The sequence below is a fragment of the Antedon bifida genome, chromosome 7 (genome assembly GCF_963402885.1).
Source record: "Antedon bifida chromosome 7, ecAntBifi1.1, whole genome shotgun sequence".
NCBI lineage: Eukaryota > Metazoa > Echinodermata > Crinoidea > Comatulida > Antedonidae > Antedon > Antedon bifida.
The window spans coordinates 12,022,166-12,035,093 of NC_136232.1; the positions used below are offsets into that span (position 1 = coordinate 12,022,166).

Genomic DNA, 12,928 nt, shown 5'->3' on the forward strand with positions numbered 1-12,928 from the left:
AAATCTTTCTTTTTCATGATTTTGGGGGACAATACATCTTTAACCAAAAACCCATTGACGTGAAGTGAATAATATATGAATATAAATGTGCATTAAAATGAAATATTCAACAATACATCTGTAAATCAATAATGCGGCTTGCCGCGACCCTGACAGATATTTTTGCATCCATTTTGTATCATGAAAAACTTATTTCCCCATGAATTTCTGATCAGACTGATAATGACGTACGCGTGGGAAAATAAGTCAAGCGTGTCTGTCAATCAATGACCTCCACAAGACGTTCAATCACAAAACGTGTGATGGGATTCGAGACGGATGGAACACCGCTATGTCTACACTTTTCATCTTTTATCATAGTAAGACTACAATTGTATTCATTTAGTGTAATTTGAAGTAGTTTTATAAGTATTTTGGGATCATTTTGTTTGTCATTGTTGTTTCTTTTTAACATTCCTTTTATATAAAGCTCTATCGGAGGATATGCTACTCTAGGCCTATCTATGCAATCACTGCTCGCGAGGCTTGATTCACGACGGTCAGAGACAAGGAGATGAGATTTCATTGAGTCAGGTCTCTTTGTTGAGAGGTGCTTTGTCGGGCTTTTGATCAGCTAGCTAGGCCCTAGGCTTTTGTTCTTGCTTTGGATACAAAAGAAATGTACTGCCTTTTTGTTCTCCTTAATCATATAGACTAAAAAAAGTCTTCCCCTTTTTAATAAAGGCATAAATTTGTAATGCTAAATTAGTAAAAAAATTAAATATTTATTAAAGATATATTGTCCCCCTAAAAAAATATTTTTTTAAATTTTTTTGTTGAATATGTTATTTTAATGTCACATAATAGTTATTCACTCTCACAAAAAATTGGGTCTAAAAAAAATTTATTTACCTGAGAAAAATGTAATTTAAAGCAAAAAATGGTCAAATTGTCTGGAAGACAATGAGTTTTTGGGTAATTTAACTGTTTATTTTGTCTTTTTATAGGTGAAATAATTTTTTTCTCCCGTTTTTTTTCTTATGGAAGTGAACAACTTCATTAAAACTGCAAAATGGCCTATTCAAAGTCCGATTTTAAAAATCTTTATTTTTTATGATTTTGGAGGACAATACATCTTTAAATAAAATTTTAAAAAGAAAATCAGTATTTAGTATTTAATATTAATAATATAATATATAAAGTATTTCATTAAATAAAACACAATCTTTATTGCATATACTTGTTTGCACTTTTGAACATTTCTTAATATTTTAAGCCTAGATAATTTTATAATTTTAATAGACTTGATATAATTAAACATGTACATCAATGCATTATTCCCAAATATATATTTTAATATTCTAATAATTAAACATTATTATATAGCATCTTGTCACAGATTAATTTTTATATATGAAAAATATGATTAAATGTACATGTATTAACTAGAATGCATTTTCCAAAGAAAACACTATTTAAGTCTGTAAAATCAAACTTTTTATCTTCTAATTTCTAGTTTAAAAAAAAAAGCGAAATTTATGATTTCACATAAAAAATCCACACAAAATAAATGATATGCACTATATTCTTGATATTAAAAATGTTAATTGCAACAATTTTAACTTTTAAAGTACAGATTTTATCTGTTCTGAATATTTAATATTTTATACAGTTTGTATTTGTATATCAAGGGCTCTTAATGATCAGTTCCTTCACTGGAACTGTATAGGCCACCTTCAGTAAAAATTGTATAAATAGATAAATAAAACTAGATATTCTACCAGACAAACAGTTTTCTGATTTTTTAACTCTAAATTTAACAATTTCATACAATACACTATAGGTACATATATATTTTTGTCGATTCAATATTTGGTCAATAAAGGTGAATAATATCGCAGAGTACAGTATCAACAACAAAATATTGTCTTTAGTTATTATTTTCAGGGGTAAATTTAAGTTAAAATAATATAGAATTAAACTGATATACTTTTTTAAAAACAAATGATAATAAACTAGCCATGTAATAATAATAATATCACAGCCACCAGTATCATTGAATATCAAAGATGCAATCAAACCCAATGTACATGGCTTCTGAAATAAACTCATTAGTATAATATGGCAAACACATTTGCTAAATTATGCCATTGTAGTCAATAATACAGTCTTATCAGTGTTGGATATTATTACAGTACTGTACTTAGTTTCTATGGTTACCTCATACTCAAGAAATATTATTTTGAATATAGGCTTTAGTACTGTGTATGTTCTTGATTAAAAATAATATTATTGTACATTATTGTGGAAAGCGTAATGTCTGAATGATGGAAAGAAAAAGACATTATCAACGTAAATGATAGAAATTGCAAATGAGTTTATTATTTTAGCTTGGAAAGTACAGGACAGAAAATTAAGAAATTGAAACCATGTCCTGTATTCTCCAGAAGTCTTTTTTACCTGCAAGATTTACTGAATTAATTGCTTCTAGCTGTCAATGGTGTAAGAAAATAGAAAATTGTCTATGTAGTAGTACAATACAGGGAAAAATTTCATTTTAAAATTTTGTTTAGCAATATTGCTAATCAAACTGATTTTTGAGTCGAGAAACATAGTTTTGTATTGTATTTTTTGCTATACAATTTTCAAAATGTGTACCAATAAGGTTGTTTTGTATAGCTTTTTGCTATGCTACACTGCCGAAATTACTCCCAATTATTTATGTTAGTATAATAATAACAGTTCAATAATAAGTAAAACATATTATAATAAATATTCTAATTCTAATTAATACTATACAGATATTGTAAGTACAATACTAATTATTGCAATTGTTTACTTAGCATAATTTATTTATTTACAGAGATGCGGTTTGTCAATTAAATTTGCTTACGGACGCACAATTAGAAATCAGCAGGCGACGAACCAGTGTTGGTGATTATGTCATTCTCAAAGGTCACACTCAAAGGTCACACTACTACATCGTTTTAAGACTGGATAATCATTCAAGAATAACCATTAGAACTCTCACCATGAAATCGTGATGCCGTCCATGTTGCAGATAGGATGATAACCCATGAAGCCAGTATATTAAAATACATTTTTAGAGACAATAGGATGCTAACGGACGCCATTTTGTGCCCATTTGAATGATTGTATGCAGGATGATTTACTAAAATTTTACACCAAATAATTATAAACAATGATATAAAATGGTATTGATTTAAGAAGGTACTTAACTGTAAGATGGAAGATGATGCTGAGAACTTGACCTTAAATGTAACACATGAGCCAGAACATGATAGCTATCATCTAAATGTAATAATTCCAGTTTCTGTCATCATGATTATAATCATGATGATCTGTCTCCTAGGCAACAGTATTGTGTGTTTGATTGTTTATCAAAAACCAGCAATGCGATCTGCAATTAACCTTCTGTTGGCAAATCTCGCTTTTGCAAATATCGTAATTTCTGTCGTGTGTACGCCATTTTTTGTTTTATCGTTATGCATGGTGGACATCGTAAGAACGTCGCACATCGCATGTAACATTCATGCGTTTATGTATTATGCGTTTAGCATGGAGGCAACGTTTATTCTTGCTGCCATAAGTGTCGATCGCTATTTTATTATCGTACATCGTAGAGACAAACTTAACCCACGTTTAGCAAAAATTGTTATTTGCGTAACGTGGGCAATAAGCGTCGTTGTGTGCTTTCCTCCTGTCCTGAATGGGTTATCCAGCTACAAGTTTGGACATGTACATTGTTACCCTCCTGAATCGGAGACAACAGCGGACAAAATTTATCTAGCAATTCTCGCTTTAACTCTGTTTATTGTTCCTATATTTATAATGCTCTGTTCTTACTTGTGTATATTAGATACTGTTCGTAGAAATATGTGCCGTGTGCAAAACTTTCCAGAATCTTTAAGTGTTAGTCAGGCCGGTAAGCTGGGCTTAAGACGAATAATTTCACCAAAACCATCTGTTGATATGAGATTTAAGACTAGAGCTTTCACAACTATACTCTTAATATTTTTTGTTTACCTTATTTGTTGGTTACCCTACTGTATTGCAGCAACAATTTTGACTTTCGGTGGAAATGAGCCGTTTTCATCGACACAAGAAATCGTTCTTGTTGGCTTGACTTATTTTAATCCTGCAATTAATCCTATAATCTACTGTTGGCGAATTAAGAAATTTCGAGAAGCGTGCGTAGAGATTGCGCCACGGTTATGCAGCCTGCTACCGAGAGTTCCGCATCGAACAAAACGAAGAGTAAAACCAAGTGCAATATACGAGTGCAATGACAAGACCTTATCTTCAACTGTTCTTTAATTTTAATGTTTTGTAAAAAATTAATGAACAAAACCTTGTGTAGAAAGGACAATTTTTTATTTTTTAAAACACCATTTTTAATAATACAAATTCATTTATTTTCCACAAAATGGAAATATGTTTAAATCATATTCTCTCATCCTGATTAAGTACTTGTTTAATTTCCTCATTCTACTACTCCAAATAACATCAGTCAAAGCTATTAAATGTATCACATTTTATCATTAAATTATGTTTATTTAAAAAAAAATTCATTCCACCAAATCTGAACAAACAGTGGTGACCCACTAGCTAATAATGTATGTAACTTTAGAAAATAAAAGGTCCAAATTTTAGGTTTAGTATCTGACATTGTAGGATTCCTACATGATTCCATTACAATATACATGATGTAAAATGATTTAAATCTTAATATAAATTAAAATGTAAGTAAATTGTTTGTACATTAATGTTTTTAGGCAGTGCAAATATTGAGGAACTGAATGTGAACATTATGTGAATTATATTATCATTTTATTATTTTGAATAGCCTCTAACAAAATCTGCTCACGGGCGGTTAAAGAATTTTTAAATGGGGGACCTCTAAAATGTTAACAATATTTTGTAAAGTAAATAATTTTATCTGTCAAAGAGGGTGTGGGTGCTGTTGTTGGTGCTACAGAAATGTTATAAAATACAGGTTAAAAAATACAATACTAACTGTAGGCCTACAGTAGTTGTAGCTATGTCCTACAATTGATGGTATTATTATTACTCATTAAGTGCAATGCTTAGTACAACTCCCATAATGGTGTTTTTTTATTATTTTTATGTTTTTAAGTACAGTATCAGTATTTTAGTGTTATATCCTTGTATTCTGCCTAGGGCTGGCACATATGCTTATGTATCTTTCATTTTGATTTACATTCAACACAAGTTATAATAAACTCAGGTTTTCCTTAAGAAGGAAAGTGATGGGCCAAGTGACACCCCAAAGGCAAGTTAAAATTCTGTATTTTAGCAGAATTTTCGTCGTGTCAGTGTTGTCATAAATGACATAATTTCCGCCGATTTTTGTTTATCATTTAGCATTTTTGCTAGTCCCACTATTGGGTGGATATGATATCAATATATATTCATGATTTGTGCTAGTACCAGGGTGGATCCACAGAAGCATGGATTTTATGTCATGAATGTTAATTTCATATTTTCTTATCATGAATATTAATTTCATGTTTCAAAACCATAGGTTAAAGCAATATAAAACAAATGATAATAAATTATAAATTGAAAATTTTTAGATTTGTTACAATTAATAGTTTGTACAAAAAGAATATTTAAATATATAAAAGTCTAGAGATGAAATGAGTGTATTTATGTGGTATTATTATTAAGTGTGTTTTATGTTAATCAGTGACTTTACCACTGTATGCATCTCATTACAAATGAAGGTTGGTAATGGTTACCATAGCATTGTTTACACAGAGCTCAAACAGTAAAAACACAAACCTTCTATTGTGTCAACTGATAACCTTTCAGTTCCAAACACGCACACTGCGTAATAAATACTCTATTTATAGAAAAGCATTCAATTTTATTTATTGATAAATGGTAATGTCAAATAAACTATGTATAAATAAAATAATCAATTTTTTTAATCAAAAGTACATGTTAATGAGGTGATTTTGAAAATGAGTGATTGATTGACTAAATGACAGGGACAGTATATTTTTACATTTATTGTTTGCTATTTGTATTGCATATATTATTTATATAAATGTCATGGAAAATGTTTTGTTTATGAATTTCCATATTATAATAAATAGACTATTGTATTGTATATATCATTTTATTACTACTAGTGTACTACTAAAATCTACTATCTCATGAGTATAATATTAAATATTCATACACTAAGCTATACCAATTCAAGATTGGCTTACCGCAAGAGGGCGCAACTTAAAACCAGTGAAGCATGAGGTGAGAGAGACTTCATTCCGCGAAAACGCGCGAAATACGTATTATTGAGGTCGAGTACATCATTTTCAGCAGCAGTTTCCTGTATTATTGGTATTTTGCTTCAAAATGATTGGTATTGCAAACGTAAAACGTAGTCGATTAGAAGAAGATGATATTGCAAATGAATCTAAAAAGAGGAAGGTAATGATTGAATTGAAACAGTTTGCATAGGATTTACTAAACAATAACATGATAGGTAGTAGGCCTAGTAGTACTAATAAGCAGGTGAAAGCATGCAGGGCAGGCTCGCCTAGGCTATATATCTACTGATGTCTATCTTAAGTTAGCCTGCAGGCACCATTTGATACAAACAGGCCCGAATTTATAAAGCGCCAACCATGACAAACAAGGATGTTCCTTTGTCTGCCCAGAATATGAATAATAATAAACCCAGAATAATACCTTATGTCTTAATGAACAAAAAGAATAGTAAAAGATGAATGAACACAAATTATATATGAAGAATGATAGTAGTGTAGTATATAGTAGTAAGTCACAAGTGCATCATGATTTGGTGCTCCATACACGTCAGCGGCCGAAACCTTTTTAATATGTGACAATTGTTTCATCAAATTGTATAAATAGGTGGTTGATGTTTGTCGAAGGTCAGCAAGATTAAAAGTTTTTGATAAGATTGAAAATATTATTAAAGAAGAAATTAGTGAAACTGAAAAAGAAGAAATTAGTGAAACTGAAGAAGATTTTGTTGTACTTAAGTCTGAGCCTACCACTGTAAATGACGTATGTAAATATTTTATCTTATTTTGTTTTTATGTATTTAATCTTATAATGTTTATAATATGTCTAATATTTTAGATATATTTTATTTTATTCCAAAGTTAGACTAAACATGAAATGAACACAAACGTTGAATTAAATGAATTTGCCGTTCCATACATGGCTGCTGAAAGTACCTACTCACAGTTTATCACTTACATATTGAATTTCTTTTGTTTTTTCCAAAGGTACACTCAGACCTATCAGAATATGAAAAAATGAGGCAAAGAAATATTGAGGAAAACAAAAAGTTTTTTGCTTCGCTGGAAATCTTCCAGACTAAGAAAGACATGCTAATGTTCACTCCGAATGGAACTAAGAAATCAACAACTCGAGGCTTAAAAAGGTAAACAGGAACACAAATGTGTTAACCTTAAGTTCTGTCTACACTATCAAACTAGTTTGATAAAAAAAATGTGATGTGCCCAAATATGGTAGTGATATACCCAAATATGGTAGTGATATGACATCATCATGTCCAGATATAGGCAATTTTTTTTGTCACATAAACTTTGATAGTGTAGACAGAGCAATACATAGATTATTGGATCAAGTTTGGAGGAGGTGGTACTACAGTAAGCTTTTTTCACACTGAACAAATACATTGTTTATGCTTTTTTAAAATCATACATTTTATATTGAATTATTTAGTGAAAAAAAGAAAGCAGAGCAAATTGTTCTTCGGCCTCGTTCACTAAGGCTGCAAAATATTTCTCCGAGTGGGGAATACATGCCCGTAGAAATGGTTGAACCTGAGAAACGACAAGTAAGTTATACAGTATGATGTTGTTTACTTTCTATTTACTTTTTTGTTTTCATTTATTAATTAAATTAATTATTGTTGGTTTTTTTGTAATTTCTAGACAAGAAAACCAACTGGACCAATCCCTATGGTGCCAACTAATATCAAGAATGAAGGCAAAGAAAATTTGACGATAGGTTTCAGTGACTGCGTGCAATGTTTGCATAATCGCTCAACAGAAACACATTCTCCACGCCACAACAAGTAAGTAATTTTGCCAGTTAATAACTCATGAATACTTTGATGTCTATACTTCAAAAATCTGTTTTAAAATTATCATTTATTTTATTTCATCTTTTATTTCGGAAAAGGAATACAAAATTCTCCATAGCTCAAGAACAAATTACAAGTGTCTACATTACTTTTCAGATTTGTAGAAGCACTAAAAAATCTGAAACTCACAGAAGAGAAAGTTGCTAAAGTTGTTCCTAATAGAATATGTTCAGTTGTGGCTCATCCATCATCGTCTAAGCTTCTTGTGGGAGTTGGTGACAAATGGGGACACGTTGGATTGTGGGATGTGGTAAGTTGTAACTTAAGAAACCCATCCCAGATGCAGTACATATGCAGACACAACAAATGTTTATTATTACATTATTCAATTAACATTGTTTTGAAACACAGTGTAATCAGAAAACTAGAAATATGTAATTTGTATTTTTGCATTATACAAAATTACAGATAAAAAACAATGAATATATACAGAAAACATAGATCAAAACATCAACAACATTTTTTAAGTTTTAACTTAAGAATTCATCCCATATATTATGCAGTACACATGCAGACACAACAAATGTTTTTGAAACACACTGTGTGCAATACGAAAAATATAACATGTAAGCTTTTTTTTTCTTGCAAATAATACACTACAATCTCAACAAATTTGTTCTGAATTTATCTTTATCAATTTGTTTTCATGTGTAGGAATCAAAAGATGACAATGATGGGGTTTATCTATTTGAGCCTCATTGTAAACAAGTACCCAGCCTTAAATTTGCACCGGCAAATTCTGAAAAGTTGTTTACTTGTAGTTATGATGGAACTGTAAAGTGTGGTGACTTAAACAACATGGTCTTTAATGATGTAAGTTATAAAGTGAGAGTTATAAACATATATCTAAACTCCCAAAACATTGTAAATCCACATAATTAAATTAGATGGGTACAGATTCTGTTCAAGTTAATGTATTCAAAAACATTGTCTCTCCGACACGAAGGTCAAAAGGATCCTTTAATAGAGGTCATATCATAGCTTTCTACATCTCTTATTATATATTACCATTTTGTTATTGTGTTGTATTGTGTACCATTGATAGACATTAATGAATGTTGGAATAAGTGCATTGTGTAGGATTGTAGATAATAATAATATATATCATTTTGTTTGACAAACCCAGTAAAGAATTTACTCACATTCTTTAGCTTTCGCCATCTTGGCTCACTTGTGATCAAGCCATCAGACAAGACGGCGAAAGCTAAATAATGTGAGTAAATTCTTTACTGGATTTGTCAAACAAAATGATATATATTATTAATAATAAATGTTGAATTATTAAAAACTCTAAGTCACTTAATGCTATAAATAACTGGTGGTAAAATTATGATGTACAATGTAAACGTTTCTAACACAGAAAATGTAATTTTTTAATATTGCTGTACTTTTTCAGATATATTCAACTGACCCTGAGGAAGACCTGTGGATAAGTTACATGGACCTCCTTTCACCAGATGGATCTCAACTGCTCGTTAGTCAGAATAGGAAGAACGCATATGTTGCTCTCATTGATCAAAGAAAATCCAGGTACAGTACTCTTACTTAATTTAAATCAATTTTCTTAAATCATATAACTATTTAGTTTTATTTGGTTCTGTTTTATTGAAGTTTGATTTTTGTTTACTATAAAAGTATGTACATTTAGATGGTGATAAGCTTTGATTAGCTAAATAGCTATACCTTAATATCACCATTTGGCAATTATATTGTTGTTTTTGTTGACAATATAGATTATTATGAGTAGTACTGCACTCTCAAATTTCATTTCATTGACGTGATAATAAAGTTTATCTTATATTAGTAAGAGTATAGAGTACTACTCTTACTACTACTCTTACTACTACTCTTACTAATATCAGTAAGAGCAATGCTCACAATCTTACTATTACTGAATTGCTTAAAAACACAATTTGATATTTTTATGTTTTATTACTTATCTTGATTGCAGTTCTTCAGTCCCGTCGTACATGTTACATGATCGCAAGATAAAAACTTTATCCATCCACCCACAGAACAGGAATCATTTCATTACGGCTTCAAATGATACGTATGTATCTTAGTTATTTAATGTTTTTACATTATTATAGTATTTAACAAAACAGTTATTTTTTAGTATTGTTGAAACTAAATCTCTCTTTTAGGACTGTTGCATTATGGGATCTACGCATGTTAAAAGAACAAGGTACAAACAAGCCACTAGAAGTCATACGGCATACGAGGGCTGTTTCAAGTGCGTTCTTCTCACCAATCACTGGTAGAAAAGTTTTATCTACCTCATTTGATGACCACATAAGGTAATGCTTAACTACAATCTTAATGAATGCTCACTGTACTACAAGTTGCTCCATGCTACAAGTATTTATTCAAGTTAAACATTTTTAAATAATAAGCAGCTGCAGGTAGTTTAAGTGATATTTTGCATATTCCAACCTAAATTTAGCAATTATCATTTTGCTGGTAAGTGTATTAAAATCTAAAATATGTGCTTGCTCAAATTTTTAGTTTAATCTCTACAAACATTATACTCTTACAGAATAGCAGAATTTAACGAAAGTGGTTCAACTACAGGGCTGGAATTGAAGTTGAAACTCAGGTAAAAAATTATATAATTAAAACTCTAGGCAATGTTAACAATAATAATGCTGTATATATGTTAATTAATATTTATTATACAATGTAGTCGTTTGTAATTCAAATTAGATGAAAGTATTTTTTAAGTTTGTGTGTATGCCGTAAGGCTGGCGTGGCTTATACCAGTCGTATCCATGGATTAAATGCCATGTTCACAGGAACTACATTGCTTTCGTTTTTTTAAGTTTTAAAAGAAGTCCGGAGTCCCTTTAATTTAGTTTGCACATTGATTTATGTATGATTAATCTTTTATATGGACAGAGCGCCTGAAAATATTTACACTAAGAATATTTTTCAGTACTGGTTAAAAAGAAAAGATGACTTATGATGTTTAAATTAATGGTGCCAAATGTGTTTCTCTCAAATCACATGATGGCTTTCTATTTTTAATGGGGTCAGCAGGTGTCCTAGGCAACGCCAACAAAGTGTTTTGTGTTTTCACCACCGCCTAGTTCAACTTTACATACTTTTAGAATAAATGTAAATTCTTTCTCAGAAGCAGTTTTTTCAACCGCGCATAAATTAAACATAAAATGCCCACACAATTTGTTTGACAGACATAACAATCAAACTGGTAGATGGGTTTCAAACTTTCGTGCTCAGTGGCACCCACAGTTGGAAGATATCTTTGTAGTCGGTTGCATGGATCGACCAAGGAGGGTAAGTTTTTTTTTCGCACAATTTGGTTGCATCTCAATCTAGTCTTAGACCGTTTAAACCTTCTCTTTCTCTTAACAGTGGTTATTTTCATTAATTCTTATCAAGTACTAGAATTTTGGTGTATATAGCCAATGTGGTATTTGTTTTGTCAATACAGATTGAGGTATATTCTACTGATGGCAATGTCTTGCACAATTGTATGGATGACGAGTATCTTGCATCTATTTGTTCAATCAATGAATTTCATCCATCACGAGACATTCTGATTGGTGGGAACTCAAGTGGGCGTGTCCATGTGTTTATGTAAATACACATCCTTTAAATATAAACATTTTTAATAAACATTGTATTTGCTTAGTAAGTATTTTTTTTAAAAGCTCTGTCTACACTATCAAACTTTATGTGACAACAAAAATGTGATGTGCCCTTATATGGACATGATGTCATATAACTAGCATATATGGGAATATCACTACCATATATGGGCACATCACATTTTTTTGTCCAACTACTTTGATAGTGTAGACAGCTTTAGAAGTTTGCATGTTGAATATATATATATAGCCTAATTGAGTTTAAGAAAAGTGGCCAAGTTTGAAGGTTTGAACAAATACATTGGAAGAAACTATGTACAGAGTATGGTACTAAACAAAATGTATATTATATTTTATCAGGAAAATGCATGAGTTTGTAGATTGAGGGCATTGATTGGTGGAGTGATATTATTTATGAAGTAAACAAAAAAGGAATGAGATGAATTGCAATGAATGAGTGAAAGGTGAAGAAAAAAAGAATGTAATTTTAAAAAGATTATTTTGAAATTAGGATGAATAGATATGATATTTATACACTTTAAATCAAGATACTTATAGAGTAATATTTTTTTGATGTGTTTTATAATGTACACTTGAATTAAGAGACAAAATAATAAAGTGTAAATATATACAGTGTTAAACCTACATGTCCACCTTGTTTTGCATATTATTTTACCCTAGCCTTTTTGTATTTCATTCATTGAAGGTGTTAAGTGCATGCTTAAAACCCGGTTTTAAAAATATTTAAATAAAGTTTAGCTGTTGGTGTTTAAATGTTCGTTTCTTTTGCTTTATTTCTCGAATTGATTTCTCAATTACAGTATGATGTTTAAGTATGTACTTAAGAAAGTGTGAGTATAAAGATGTTTACAAGGTTGGTATCTCGTCATTGTCAATTTAATAGTGTACGTGCCTACATTATTTGAACGAGTGTTTGATTTCTTGTAGACCAGTTTCGTGGAGGAATGTTAACTTTCACCTAACCATACTTTGTAGAAATTGATTACAGTAACTCAATTTTAAGCGTTTAATATATTTTTACTAATGTTTTTATGTCGCTTGTATTGTTGAGGGCCTCTCAAAATCAGCTTTCGCTGAATGGGTCACCCTCTTGAAATATTGTTGAATAAATAAATACGTTTAATAATTTTTT

The 12,928-nt window shown here is 30.4% G+C and overlaps 2 protein-coding genes across 2 annotated transcripts; both read left to right on the forward strand.

Moving 5' to 3' along the window:
• Positions 1 to 307: 307 nt before the first annotated feature.
• LOC144849086 (putative G-protein coupled receptor 45) lies at positions 308 to 6,051 on the forward strand. Its single transcript, XM_078706080.1, has 2 exons — positions 308 to 359; positions 2,843 to 6,051. The coding sequence occupies exon 2, from the start codon at positions 3,226 to 3,228 to the stop codon at positions 4,315 to 4,317; it is 1,092 nt and encodes a 363-aa protein (XP_078562206.1). The 5' UTR covers positions 308 to 359; positions 2,843 to 3,225; the 3' UTR covers positions 4,318 to 6,051.
• A 254-nt stretch (positions 6,052 to 6,305) lies between these two features.
• Positions 6,306 to 12,549, forward strand: LOC144849079 (WD repeat-containing protein 76-like). The gene is made up of 13 exons (XM_078706067.1): positions 6,306 to 6,456; positions 6,901 to 7,056; positions 7,281 to 7,438; positions 7,744 to 7,858; positions 7,956 to 8,098; positions 8,264 to 8,417; positions 8,822 to 8,980; positions 9,564 to 9,697; positions 10,119 to 10,217; positions 10,312 to 10,464; positions 10,704 to 10,763; positions 11,359 to 11,461; positions 11,619 to 12,549. Exons 1-13 carry the CDS (start codon positions 6,382 to 6,384, stop codon positions 11,766 to 11,768), a joined length of 1,659 nt encoding a protein of 552 aa, XP_078562193.1. The 5' UTR covers positions 6,306 to 6,381; the 3' UTR covers positions 11,769 to 12,549.
• The last annotated feature ends 379 nt before the right edge of the window (positions 12,550 to 12,928 follow it).